This window comes from Oryzias latipes, chromosome 14, assembly GCF_053564925.1.
Source record: "Oryzias latipes strain Hd-rR chromosome 14, Olatipes_Hd-rR_3.1".
Lineage (NCBI taxonomy): Eukaryota > Metazoa > Chordata > Actinopteri > Beloniformes > Adrianichthyidae > Oryzias > Oryzias latipes.
In genome coordinates, this window is record NC_136250.1 from 26,031,807 (window position 1) to 26,043,946 (window position 12,140).

The window sequence follows — 12,140 nt, forward strand, 5'->3', positions numbered from 1 at the left end:
TGTGTTTGACACATTTAATACTTTGATCTGTCACAGAAATAAAACACTTCTTTTGATTAGTCATTAAAAGAAGTATGTCACACAAAACCCAACCGAGCACTAGAAGACTTTGGAGTCTTCATCAAACGTTTTCTGCTGCAGCCCGCCCACTAAATCCCCTGGTCCTCATTTCTCCACTAGATGGCAGGTGGATTTCACAGCAGGAGGAACGTGGAGAGATCTTGACATCCCAGACTTCATTCTCCATTTTCATTCACATAATCCAACTCCTCTGTTGGTAAATAAAAAAACAACAAACATGGTTTAAAAGCACGTCATCAAAGTGAACTTCAGAAAAAAATCAACCTTTTTATTTTAACTAATACATTTATAATACATCTGTGGCTAGGATTAGGATTTTTGTTTAAGGGAAAACAAAAGTAAATCCAACAGATAATTATATAGTTTTCATCAATTAGCTGATGTTACCATAGATGTCTGCGTCTTTGTTTTGTACATTAACCAATTTTACTGAAACCCATTTCTGCTTTACAAATTTCAGGTGTGAACAAAATATCAGATTTTTTTTCATCAATTGGATTTTTTTCCCTTAAATCTGGAAAATAACATTTTCCAGATTTGAGAAAGTCTTTTGGAGAAATATTCTTCACAAATAAAAAATGAAATATAATCCAAATCCTGTTGACTGTTTTGTTACATTTGATGGAATCAATCTGGACGAATGAGAATCAACACAGACATAAATAATACATTTAATATTACATTTTTGTCTTTGTAACTACTTCCCCACTTTTATGTTGTAAGACGATTATCAACAATTACATAAATATTAAAAACCCAAGCAAAAATGTAAACAAAACACACATATATATGCATAAGTGCCTTTCTACATGTCAAATTTTCAATGTGTGTTACAGTTTTGTCACCATTTTGTTTTTAGTGTTTCAATCAGACGCCTGGATCTGTCAAGAAATGTCACCATGCAGACCCCCAAAATTTGTTATTTATGACCAACATCCTGGTGTTTCTCTGAAGAGGTGAACAAAAATCCACCAATCACAGGACGAGAAGACACCAGCCCATCCCAGCACTCTCCTCTACCTCCCTATCTTTGTTTATCAGAGATGTCTATGTTCTGGGAACATTAAATGGTAAAAGTTGACAAAAAAAATCTTTTTTTTCTGACACTTCTGTAGTATTCATGTCACCTGTTTAAACTGCTTATTTGTATAAAAAACACCTGGTCATACCCTCAAACAGTCGGACTGCAACCTCTCCACCTTGACCAAAACCTAAGAGCTGTCGAAGGACACCAGAGACAAGACTACACACCTGAACAAGACTGGAATGAACCAATCAAATATAATAAAGCAGCCTGGAGAGAAAATATAAACTGTTGGAGCAATTATTAGAAAATACAAGACCTCTAATAAATCCATAAGTCATGGATTTAAATCCTGCATTGATCTAAAGGTCCCCCTACTTAAAGCAGCACATGGCCGGTTCTGTCTAAAGCTCCTCAGAGACCATCCAGAGGATCCAGAGAAAGATTGGGAGAATGCCATTCGGTCAGATGAAACCAAAATGGAACGCTTTGGAATGAACGCCACTTGCCATGTTTGGAGGGGGAAGAATGCTGAGTTACATCCCAAAAACAAGGGTGGAAGCATCATGGTTTGGGGCTGCTGTTCCTTAAATGGAACATGATGGCTTATTTGTGTTAATGAAAGGATGGATGCATCTGTGTTTGGGCAGATTTTGGGCAGAAACCTCCTTCTATTAGTGAGAAGATTGAGGATGAAACATGTCTGAAAGACAATGATCCCATACACTTGAAGGAGCGGTCACATAAACAAAAAATATGTCAAGATCTGGAGTTATCTAGCCAGCTTCTGGACCTCGAGCCAATAAAGTATCTGGAGAGGAAGCTGAAAGTTCGTGTTTTCCAGCAACAGCCCTAAAATATCGCAGCTCTTGAGAAGATCTGCATGGGAGAATGGACCGAAATAGCAGTTGCAGTGTGTGAAAACCTGCAGGAAATATTTGAGTCATTACCAACCAGGGTTACATTACAACGTATTAGGGGGAATTTTTAACTCTTTTATTTTTAGATTTTCTCAAATCAAAATACAACAATCACAATTCCCACCCAAAATAAAAAAAAAAACCCTCCCAAAAACTAACAAAACAAGGGGAAAAATAAAATATCACTGAGTTTTCTGTAAAAATATACGATTGTCCAGAAAAAAAAAAAAAAAAAAAAAAAAAAAAAAAAAAAAAAAAAAAAAAAAAAGAGTGCTCGTCAGCTATAAAATTGCCTTCCTTATTCAAATTTTTTCACATGGTCCAAGAAAGGTTTCCAGGATTTGAAAAAGTTCTGTGTTGAACCCTTTATAGCATATCGAAGGTGTTCCAATTTAAGACAGGAGTGTATGTCCTCCACCCATTGCTTGTGTGAAGGGGGTCTTGAGTTTTTCCAGGATATAAGGATGCGACGTCGAGCCAAAAGCGTAGAGTATGCCAGAGCTGAAGCTTGTATTGTAGTAACCTTGCAGTTTTGAGGAGTGACTCCAAATAGTGCTGTAAGTGGGTTCGGGAGGATCTTTATATTCCATGCTTTTGCTAGGGAGTCGAAAATCACCCCCCAGAAGGCCTGGAGGCTCTTGCACCCCCAGAACATGTGTGTGAGGGTTCCCGTTTCACACCTGCATCTTGGACACGTGTCGTCTGTCCCTGGGAAGATCCGTGCCAGTTTACTGTTTGATATGTGAAGCCTATGTACAACTTTAAATTGTATCAAACCATGTCTTATACAGATTGAGGATTTGTGGATAAACTTAGTTATCTGCTGCCACTGTGTTCCAGTTATCTCCAATCCCAATTCCTTTTGCCATTGTTTTTTCATAATCTCTAAAGAGGGCGCTGCAGCCGTGTTAAACATATGATATAAGTAAGAAATTACCCCTTTTTTTGAGGGATCTAGAGTCAGACATTCATCTATCCAGCTACCTGGAGGAGTCTGAAGAGACGGGGAAAAGTGTTTTTTAACAAAACTACGCACTTGTAGGTATCTAAAGAAGTCAGACGAGGGCAAGTTAAATTTTTCCTGTAGTTGTTCAAAGGACAAAAAATGTCCCTCGTTAAAAAGTTTTTTCAGAGTGTCAATCCCTTTATTTGCCCAGACCTGAAATGTGGAATCAATGAAGGAGGGAGGGAAAAGTACATTTGTAACTATCGGAGCTGAAAGTAAACCTTGTTTGTGTTTAAAGTGAATTCTGAATTGTTGCCATATCTTAAGTGATCCTAAAATAACAGGATTATTGGGGATTAGTTTTTTGTCCAGGGGTAGTGGTGAGGAAACAACAGAGGCCAGAGAGCCTGATATGTATGAGTCCTGTTCCATAATTGCCCAGAGTGGGATGTTCTCATTCTTCTTTGACATACCCCAGAAGATAAGTTTGTAAAGATTAGCTGCCCAATAAAAATACATGTAGTTAGGCATAGCTAGACCGCCCTCCTCCCTTCGTCTCTCCAAAAACTCCTTTCTGATACGTGGTATTTTTTTATTCCAGATGAATATTGATGTTAATCTATCCAGTTCTTTAAAGAAGGATTTAGGGATAAATATTGGTATGGTTTGGAAAAGGAACAAAAATTTTGGCAATATAATCATTTTCACAGAATTTATTCTTCCCGGTAGAGATAGAGGGAGGGATGACCATCTCTCCATATCTCGTTTAGCCTGATTGAGAGTAGCTTTCAGATTGTGTTTGAAAAGATCTTTATATTCTCTGGTCACTGTCACACCCAGATATATGATCTTCTCTGTGGCAACTGTGAGCGGAAAAGAGTTGTGTGGCATAAGCGCCGCTTTTTCATTAATGGGAAAGATCAGGCTCTTTGACATATTTATCAGATACCCCGATACTTTCCCGAATTCTCTGATATAATTCAATGCTTTGGGGATGGACTTGTGAGGGTCCGAAAGGAACAGGAGAAGGTCATCGGCATATAGTGATAGGGTGTGGGTTTGGCCCGCTCTCTTAATGCCCAACACATCTGGCGCACTCCTGAGGGCTCTTGCCAAGGGTTCTATTGCAATATTAAAGAGTAAGGGGGACAGAGGGCACCCCTGTCTCGTTCCTCTGGAGAGGACGAAGTACTCTGATAAGATCTTATTTGTCCAGATGGCTGCCTCCGGTTGTTTATAAAGGGTATCAACCCATGAGCAGAAAACCTGTCCAAATCCAAAACTTCGGAGAGTCTTGAGCAGGAATTTATGCTCTACTCTATCGAATGCTTTCTGTGCATCTAATGTTATAATTACCTCTGGGTCAACATTAGCGTTTGACTGATAGATTATATTAAAAACCCGGCGGAGATTGCTATACAGTTGCCTTCCTTTCATAAAACCGGTTTGGTCTGGGTGGATGATTTTGTCTAGAACCCCTTCTAACCTGTCTGCGAGTATTCTGGTAAGAATTTTATAGTCACAGCATAATAAGCTCACTGGTCGATATGATTCACAGAGTAGCGGGTCTTTATCCTTTTTCAGCAATACAGAAATGGTAGCCTGCCTCATTGTGGGTGGTAATACTTCCGCACCCAGAGCGTATTTATAGAGACTGCATAGGTAGGGGAGGAGTTTAGGGGAGAAAGCTCTGTAAAATTCGACTGGGAAGCCATCCGGGCCTGGTGATTTTCCCGATTTCATTTTTCGCATTGCGTTTTCAACCTCTATTATTTGTATGTCCTTTTCTAAACAGGTCTTGTCGGCTTCTGTCAAAACTGGCAATTTTATTTTTTCAAGGTAGTTTTCTATCGTTACAGTGTCGCATTGGTCGGAGGAATATAGTTTTTTATAGAAGTTCAAAAACTGCTTATTGATGTTTTTCTGATCAGTGATTATATCTCCTTTATCATTCCTAAGCGATGTAATATGGTTGGCAGCTGCCTTTTGTTTCAGCTGATGACTAAGCATTTTACTCGCTTTTTCGCCATGTTCATAATGCTGTAGCTGTGATCGAAAGTGCATTTCTATGGCTTTGTCATTCATGATTAGATCGTATTCTGTTTGAAGCAGTGTTCTTTCTTTCCAAAGTTCCTGGGATGGTGAGGTTGTTTGGCATTGATCGATAATTTTAAGGCGATTGCTGATTTCAGAAGCACGTTTAAGCTTTTGTTTCTTGTCATGCGCACTATAAGAAATAATTTGTCCCCTAATATATGCCTTGAATGTTTCCCAAAGCGTGCCATGACTGATGTCAGGGGTGCTATTTGTTTCAAAAAACATATCAATGTGTTTATTAATAAATTCCATAAATTTTTGGTCTGTTAATAGCCTTGTGTTGAACCTCCAATTTCTCTGTGGTGGAGAATAGCCAGAAACATTAATTTCCATTATTACAGGACTGTGATCAGATATAACCATTACTTCATAGTCTATGGCTCTCACCAGTGACAGGAGTCTACTGTCAACCAGGAAAAAATCAATCCTTGAAAAGGATTTGTGGGGTGGTGAGAAGAATGAGAAACATTTAGCCGTTGGGTTTTTAGCTCTCCAAGGGTCAACCATGCCATAGTTTTGCATAAATGTATTGATACACTGAGATGATTTGTTTGCATTTGTGTTAGTATTATGACGAGTAGAAGCACGGTCAAGCACTGGGTGGAGAACACAATTAAAGTCTCCCCCCAATATTACATTGTGTGTGTCTAGATTAGGAAGGAGGGTGAAAATATTCCTAAAGAACTGCTCATCGTCCCAGTTTGGGGCATATATATTTGCCATTGTGACCGGGAGGTTAAACAAGTTTCCCTGAATGATAATATAGCGTCCGTTTTTGTCTCTGATTGTCGAGACCTCTTCGAAATGTACATCTCTATGTAGCAATATGGCGACCCCCCTTGCTCTGATATTAAGATTAGAATGGTAAACCTGTGTATATCCTGATCTTCTTAGTCTATTGTGATCCTTATTTAATAGGTGTGTTTCTTGTAAGTATACTATTTGACTCTTTAGTTTGTTGAGATGTGAAAACACCTTGTTACATTTTATTGGACGGTTGAGGCCTCTCACATTCCAGCTAACCCATTTTAAATCAGCACTCATGTCGTCATGTTAAACCCTGTCTTCTTATAGCACACTCCTTTATCGTGAATCCCATAAAACATCAGTGATAGCGTTCTTAAACACAAACAAAAGAGAAAAATAAGACCCCGAATACAAAACACAGGCATTAGCTGTGTGAAAATGGCCCAAAGAACAGTTAAATAACAGAACCCCACTACATAGTAAACAAAGACTGACATATTTGTGTTTAAATTTGCAACAAAAAACAAACAAACAAAAAAAAAGTAGAATAGGAATATTCCAACGATCCGGTGATTAACCCCCTATAACCCAAGAACAAAGGCTTACCACCAACACCTGGTCCAGACCGGGACCCTCCTTCTTTCAAAGTTCACCCAATGCTCAGTATGATGGTGAGCAGGGAGGAGAGAAAAAAAAAGAGAAAAAAAAAAAAAAAAAAAAAAAAAAAAAAAGTGTGTTGTCAGCATCTTTAAATGGGACAGTTGCATGTCATTTCTGCTGCTTTAACTTGGTGGTTACAAATTTTTTAGCCTCTAAAGGGCATTTGAAGCGGAATTCCTCTCCTTCGGGGGTGGTGATCCTGAGTGTGGCTGGGAAAAGAAGTCCGTAGCGGACCCGGTGGAGCCCCCGCAAGAGTGATCTCACCTCCCCAAAAGCTGCTCGTTGTTTGCTGACAGTCTGGGTGTAATCCGGAAGAATCGTGATTCTGTCGCCGTTTTTCGTGGTGATGGTTTTCAGCTCCGCCGCTTTCTTTAGAATGCTCTCCTTTTCTCTGAAGTAATGGCATTTAATCACAAAGGCGCGCGGTGGTGCGTTCCCGTCACTCGGCTTGCTGCGGAGGCTGCGATGGGCGCGATCCAGGAGCGGGACTGAGGTTAGCTTCAGTGACTCGGCCAAAAGCTCCTCTACAAACTGCGTCGTGAGACTGCCATCTTCCCGTCCCTCTTTTACTCCCATGATGCGCAGATTGCATCGGCGTGATCTGGTCTCCAGGTCCTCGCAGCGGTCTCTCAGGAATGCTAGCTCTTTCTTCATTTCTCCCATGTCAGCCTGCATCGCGTGGATGGAGTCGGAGTGGGCAGCCGCCGCAGTTTCCAGGTCTGTAACCCGACCAGTCGTGTCTTGAATTTTGCATTCCATTTTCTCCAATGAGCCCTGAAGCTCCACAAGCTGGTCCGAGTGTGTCTTTGCTGTGTTCGCCATTGTGGTCATTAATTCTTCTCTCAAGGCGCTAATGGCGTCCAGCACTTCCCGCTGGTTGCTAGCATTAGCTTCCTGGGAATCAGCTTGGCGACTTTGATTTTTAGGCATTTTTCTTACCGAATGTAGCTGTCCTTAGATTTACTGTTGTGAAAGCAAATATTTTTTATGCGAAATAAAGTGCTGGGATGTTTGCTTTCATGCAAAAAAGGAGGGTGCCGTCAGAGCTCAGCTTAGATACGTCCGTTCATGGCTCTGCACATACCGGAAGTCCATTAGGGGGAATTTTTGTTATTGACCTGATACTCATGCTCTGCTCCATTATTCAAAAATATTCTTTAAAAATCAAACAATTTAATTTCCTGGATTATTCTTTATTTACATTCTGTCTCTCACAGTGGAAGTGTATCTGTCAACATTATAGACCTGTCAATGGTGACTAACAAAATCCTCTTTTTTGCCACTTACTTGTGCATAAATCCATTTCTTTATATTTTTGTAATGCAGTGTTATAGGCTATGAACACTGGTTTGACACTTATTCTTAATAAAAACCAAAATACCTATATCTCAAGTATATTTTAGAAATTTTTATTCTATTAAAATTAGTTTGTCCAAAAACCTTTATGTAAAAGCATAAGTAGAACATCATAAATATAGCACATAATAACCACTACGTTCAGTCTAACTGTACTGGCGGATACATTTGCGGTTTAAATAAACCATTAACACTTTCTTTTTACGGTTTGGTTCTCCTATTTAGGACAAATACAGAAACTTTCAACTGAATTTGCCTCACAGTGACTTGTTTCTGTTTAAACAGTTGGGTGCATTTAGTGAAACTTACCAACCACGTTGTTAAGGAAGCTAGAGTTCTCATAGTCTTCATCTGTTTGGGGATAAAACAGTTTAAAGGATGTTTGCTTTTCTTCCAAAAAATCAACAACAAAAAAACGATTTTTTTATTGAATGCCAACTTTTACACACCTTCTCCAACCTGCTCCGAGGTGAAAATATTCTCATAATTGTCTTGATTTAGATCAGAATCTGAAAAAACAGCAGGAAGGTGGTGAATTTTCACAGATCAACCTGTGATTAATGCATATAAAGAAATACTGACCGTTTGTCGTGTTTTCATACACAGATATTCCTATTGGTGCCCTGGAAGAGAAAGTAAATCCCACATTTATCTGTGAAGGATGGACGCTCTTGATAAAGCGTTTCTTGCTTTTTATATTATTTTATTTAATGATAAAGATACTCATTTTTTGTTAAAATGTAAGTCTAAAAACATTAGTCTATTTGGTAATTGTTTTACACCACTGAAGATAATCTTAAATGGCAGGAAAGTTTTTTTTTTGTTCAAAATAGGAGGCGTTGGGCAAAGAGAGCAAGGATCGAACCAATTTTTGAAGCAGTTTTAAATGTTATGTTTTGATGTCAACTTCTGTGAAAATAAAGTTACTTTTTTTCTCAAAAACACAAAACATAAAGAAAAGCAAAAGAAGCATTTAAATAAATGATGGAGAGCAAGTGTTCAGCTCTCATCTGACCAACAACTCCTGAGTTTCAGCAGGCCTGACGATGAAGGAAGGTCATCAGACTGCATTCATGTGTTCGGGACTGTTGTCAAAGTTGAGACAAAACCCAAAAGCTTTCATTATACTTTCCTGATTCAGATTATAAATGAGGAAGTGAGAGCAAAACTTCTTAGAAATGCAACTTGGTTTGGTGAGCTAAGTAGGGGGGGTTGGTCCCACCCACAACTCAGAGGTGGATTTCTAATGAACAACTGCCACTTTGCAGAAATTATGTTCTAGAAAACGACACAGGTTTGTATGATTTTGGTTAAAAAAAGCCTCATCATAATTAAAAGACCACCAGGAAGGCATTTACAACAGACCAACAGAGGATTGGAGTGCGTATTTAAAGTAGAATACACTAAATATCCACAAATGACATCACAACCATCCCAGAACTAGCATAATGCTGCATTTAAAGTAATGCTTAATTACATTCCAACCTAATATTTGACAGGAATCTGTACTAAAAAAAAATGGCACCAAAGATTTCAGTCTCTTTGGCTTCATTTATCAACCTTCAAGCTTTCCAAAGAGCTTTTTCTTTGCATGAGCAAAACTTGCCCATACTATAAATCCGACTCCACCGTGCTTTCCTAAAGGGTTGGAGTTACGCTAACTGTAATGAAGTCTTTTTGTGGTTCTTCAAACAAAAAAACTGCAGGGCTGAGCTGAATCTTTGCTACTATTATTATTATATAAATGGAGAAGTTTTGACGCTTTAAATGACATCACTTACACATAATCTGGACTTGACTTGAAAGGAACTGCAATGACAAAAAGCAGGTAAAATTATTTATTTATTTTTAAATAGAATAAAAGCCGAAATAACATTGAATTGTTCTCCAAGTTTACTCACAATCTGTGATATTTTGATAGTCAGATTGTTCGGGAGCTAAAAAAAATAAAAAAGGTTTCAGACATAAAGAGCAGAGCCTTTAAAGGAACAAAGATGGTCTGCTCCAGGCATCCCCAGACCTGTCTCTAATGAGTTATTCCCCTTGTTGTTTTGCAGCTAACCCCCACTTCAGTAATTGCTTAATAGCTGAGTTGAGTGAGCCCAGTTTCTGGTTGACTGAATACACCTGATCCAGATGATCAGCAATTATTGAAGCAGGGTTGGCGGCAAAACAAGCTGGGCATTGCCTCATGAGGAACTGTCACTGATCTGCACACTGAGTTTACCTTCAGGAAATGCAGCCTCCTCAGGAACTTCTCTGAAAAAACAATGACAGTTTTTTTATTTGGATACACATGTGGGTTCCCTCCTGAACACAAATCAACTTCTAGTGCTGTAAAATAGTTTGTTTTCTATTGTGTTACGCATGTTTCACCTTAAATTTTTAGATCATGACACATATTTAAAATTAAGTTGTTCAATTAGTTCGGGGGAAAAATGTAGAAAAAGTATTTGCCCCCACTAGCCTTTGTCTAGCACCGTTACAAAAAACTCCAATACAGTATTTTAATTTATAGACTATTATGGAAAAATGAATCGGTTAGTTCAAAAAGGGTCCAAGTCCAAGAGGTTTGTTTTTCCAGGAAATGATTTTAATTGCAAAGCTTAAAGGGAGGCTACACCAGATGATTGATACTTTACCCAGATTTAGCACCAGTTCATAGCTTACAAATGCTATGAAGCACCTCACTTCTATCATTTCAGAGGACTAGCAAACTAAAGTCTCTGGACTTGGGCCCTTCTTGAATTAAACAGGGCCCTGCGATATTGGATAAGTAGTGCTGCCAAACCCAGTGCTAAACCCATGCAACAGAGGCCCAAGTCCAGGAATTTTGCACTTAATGCGTTTTAACCCTTGTGCTATCCTAGGCACTTTAACGTTGGGAGTTGGGTCATCTAGACCCACTAGACAGTGCTCTGAACCTTTTTTTTTTAATGATTTGTGATCTTCACTGGTGTCCATGGATTACATGAAATCTTTCCACCTTTATCCACCTTTGTCATGGTAGGGAGAACACGTCAATGTAAGGGTGGGGTCATCTAAGATAGCACAAGGGTTAAATGTCAAGCATAGTCAATACATTACAACGGACTTGGGACTTTTTTGCACATACGGTAATCAGAAAGTTTTTCCCTTGAAGACCATTTAACATATAATATCTCTATTTTGAAGAATTGTGGACTTGGGCCCCTTTTGAACTAACCGATTCAAATGCTTTTAGAATGATCGTTGACATTCTTCAGGATTTTCTGGCAGAGCACATAATTCCTGGTTTCCATCATCCAGATAAGGAAACTGTAAAAGCAGACCCCCTGACTATGAGACTTCCACCACCGTGTTGGGCTATGGCAGGAAAATTCTGCTTTTGTCTCATCAGTCTACTAAAACCTTTGGAGGTAAACAAAATCTTTATCTCAAAGTTGAGACGAGTCTTTGTATTCTTTCCCTTTTCCTTGTACTCTCAGTCAAGTGAGGCTTTCCATGTCCTTCTGCTTCTTTTATGAAGCTGTCCTCACTGTTCTCACTATGGTGATCTGGAGTCTCAAAGTCTTCAGAATATCATACTTAATTGTTCCAGCTTGATGAATAACAGGAGCTTTGTTTCTAATTTGGTGTTTAACTATTTTAGACAGTAGCATGATGCTTCTTTCAAAGATTTTTAAGTTTATTTCCTTGTGTTAGATGAATTTAACTGGTCTAGGCTGGACCACATTTGTGAGCATTCAATGAAAATGAAACTACAACCTGCTATTTTCTAACCTAAATGAACTAAAAACAATTTTTCTTTACTCTGTCATTCATGTTTAATAAAAACTGTGTTGATGGGAAACTGCCAAGTGTGACAAATTTGTAAAACAAAAATACATTCTCACAGCATTGTTAAATATAGTTCTGTAAGTTTATTTGACCCAGCGTCCATTTTTTTTTAGAGAAAATCTAAGACTTGCAAACAGTTTTGCCACCCTGTGTTAAATATTTATGAAGCAAAAAAACGGTTTACGAAATCAAATCAAACTAAAATAAATATCAATCTATGACTTCAGAGATTACATCTTCACAGTTACATTGTGGTCGAAGGATGTGGTCTCAGATTATTTAACAACACTAAAGGACGACATTCAGAGGCTGCAGTAAAAATTGAAAAAGCAAACTCTTTTTAAGACTTAAAAAGCATAAAGCAACAACTTCAGAAGATTAAGAATTGTTGTACTACTTATAAAGAAATCATATAAAATAAAATGTTTCAGCTCCTAAATAGTTAAAGGTCCATCTTAACCACGCAATGCAATAACAGCTTTTACTTCCT

General features: G+C 38.5%; 1 protein-coding gene across 3 annotated transcripts in view; it reads right to left on the reverse strand.

The window, feature by feature from the left end:
- Window positions 1-12,140, reverse strand: part of LOC111948665 (uncharacterized) — a 23,899-nt gene continuing 11,759 nt past the window's right edge. For 2 of the 3 annotated variants that reach the window (XM_023962712.2, XM_023962711.2), the window contains 7 exons: window positions 10,059-10,090; window positions 9,733-9,768; window positions 9,613-9,640; window positions 8,414-8,454; window positions 8,281-8,340; window positions 8,141-8,182; window positions 1-271 (listed from right to left, as the gene is read on the reverse strand). In XM_023962712.2, coding sequence (XP_023818480.1) covers window positions 237-271; window positions 8,141-8,182; window positions 8,281-8,340; window positions 8,414-8,454; window positions 9,613-9,640; window positions 9,733-9,768; window positions 10,059-10,090 — 274 coding nt within the window. In that variant the 3' untranslated portion in view covers window positions 1-236. Of the gene's footprint in view, window positions 272-6,739; window positions 7,544-8,140; window positions 8,183-8,280; window positions 8,341-8,413; window positions 8,455-9,612; window positions 9,641-9,732; window positions 9,769-10,058; window positions 10,091-12,140 lie in introns of those variants that run through there. The other variant, XM_023962710.2, reaches the window with a different exon arrangement.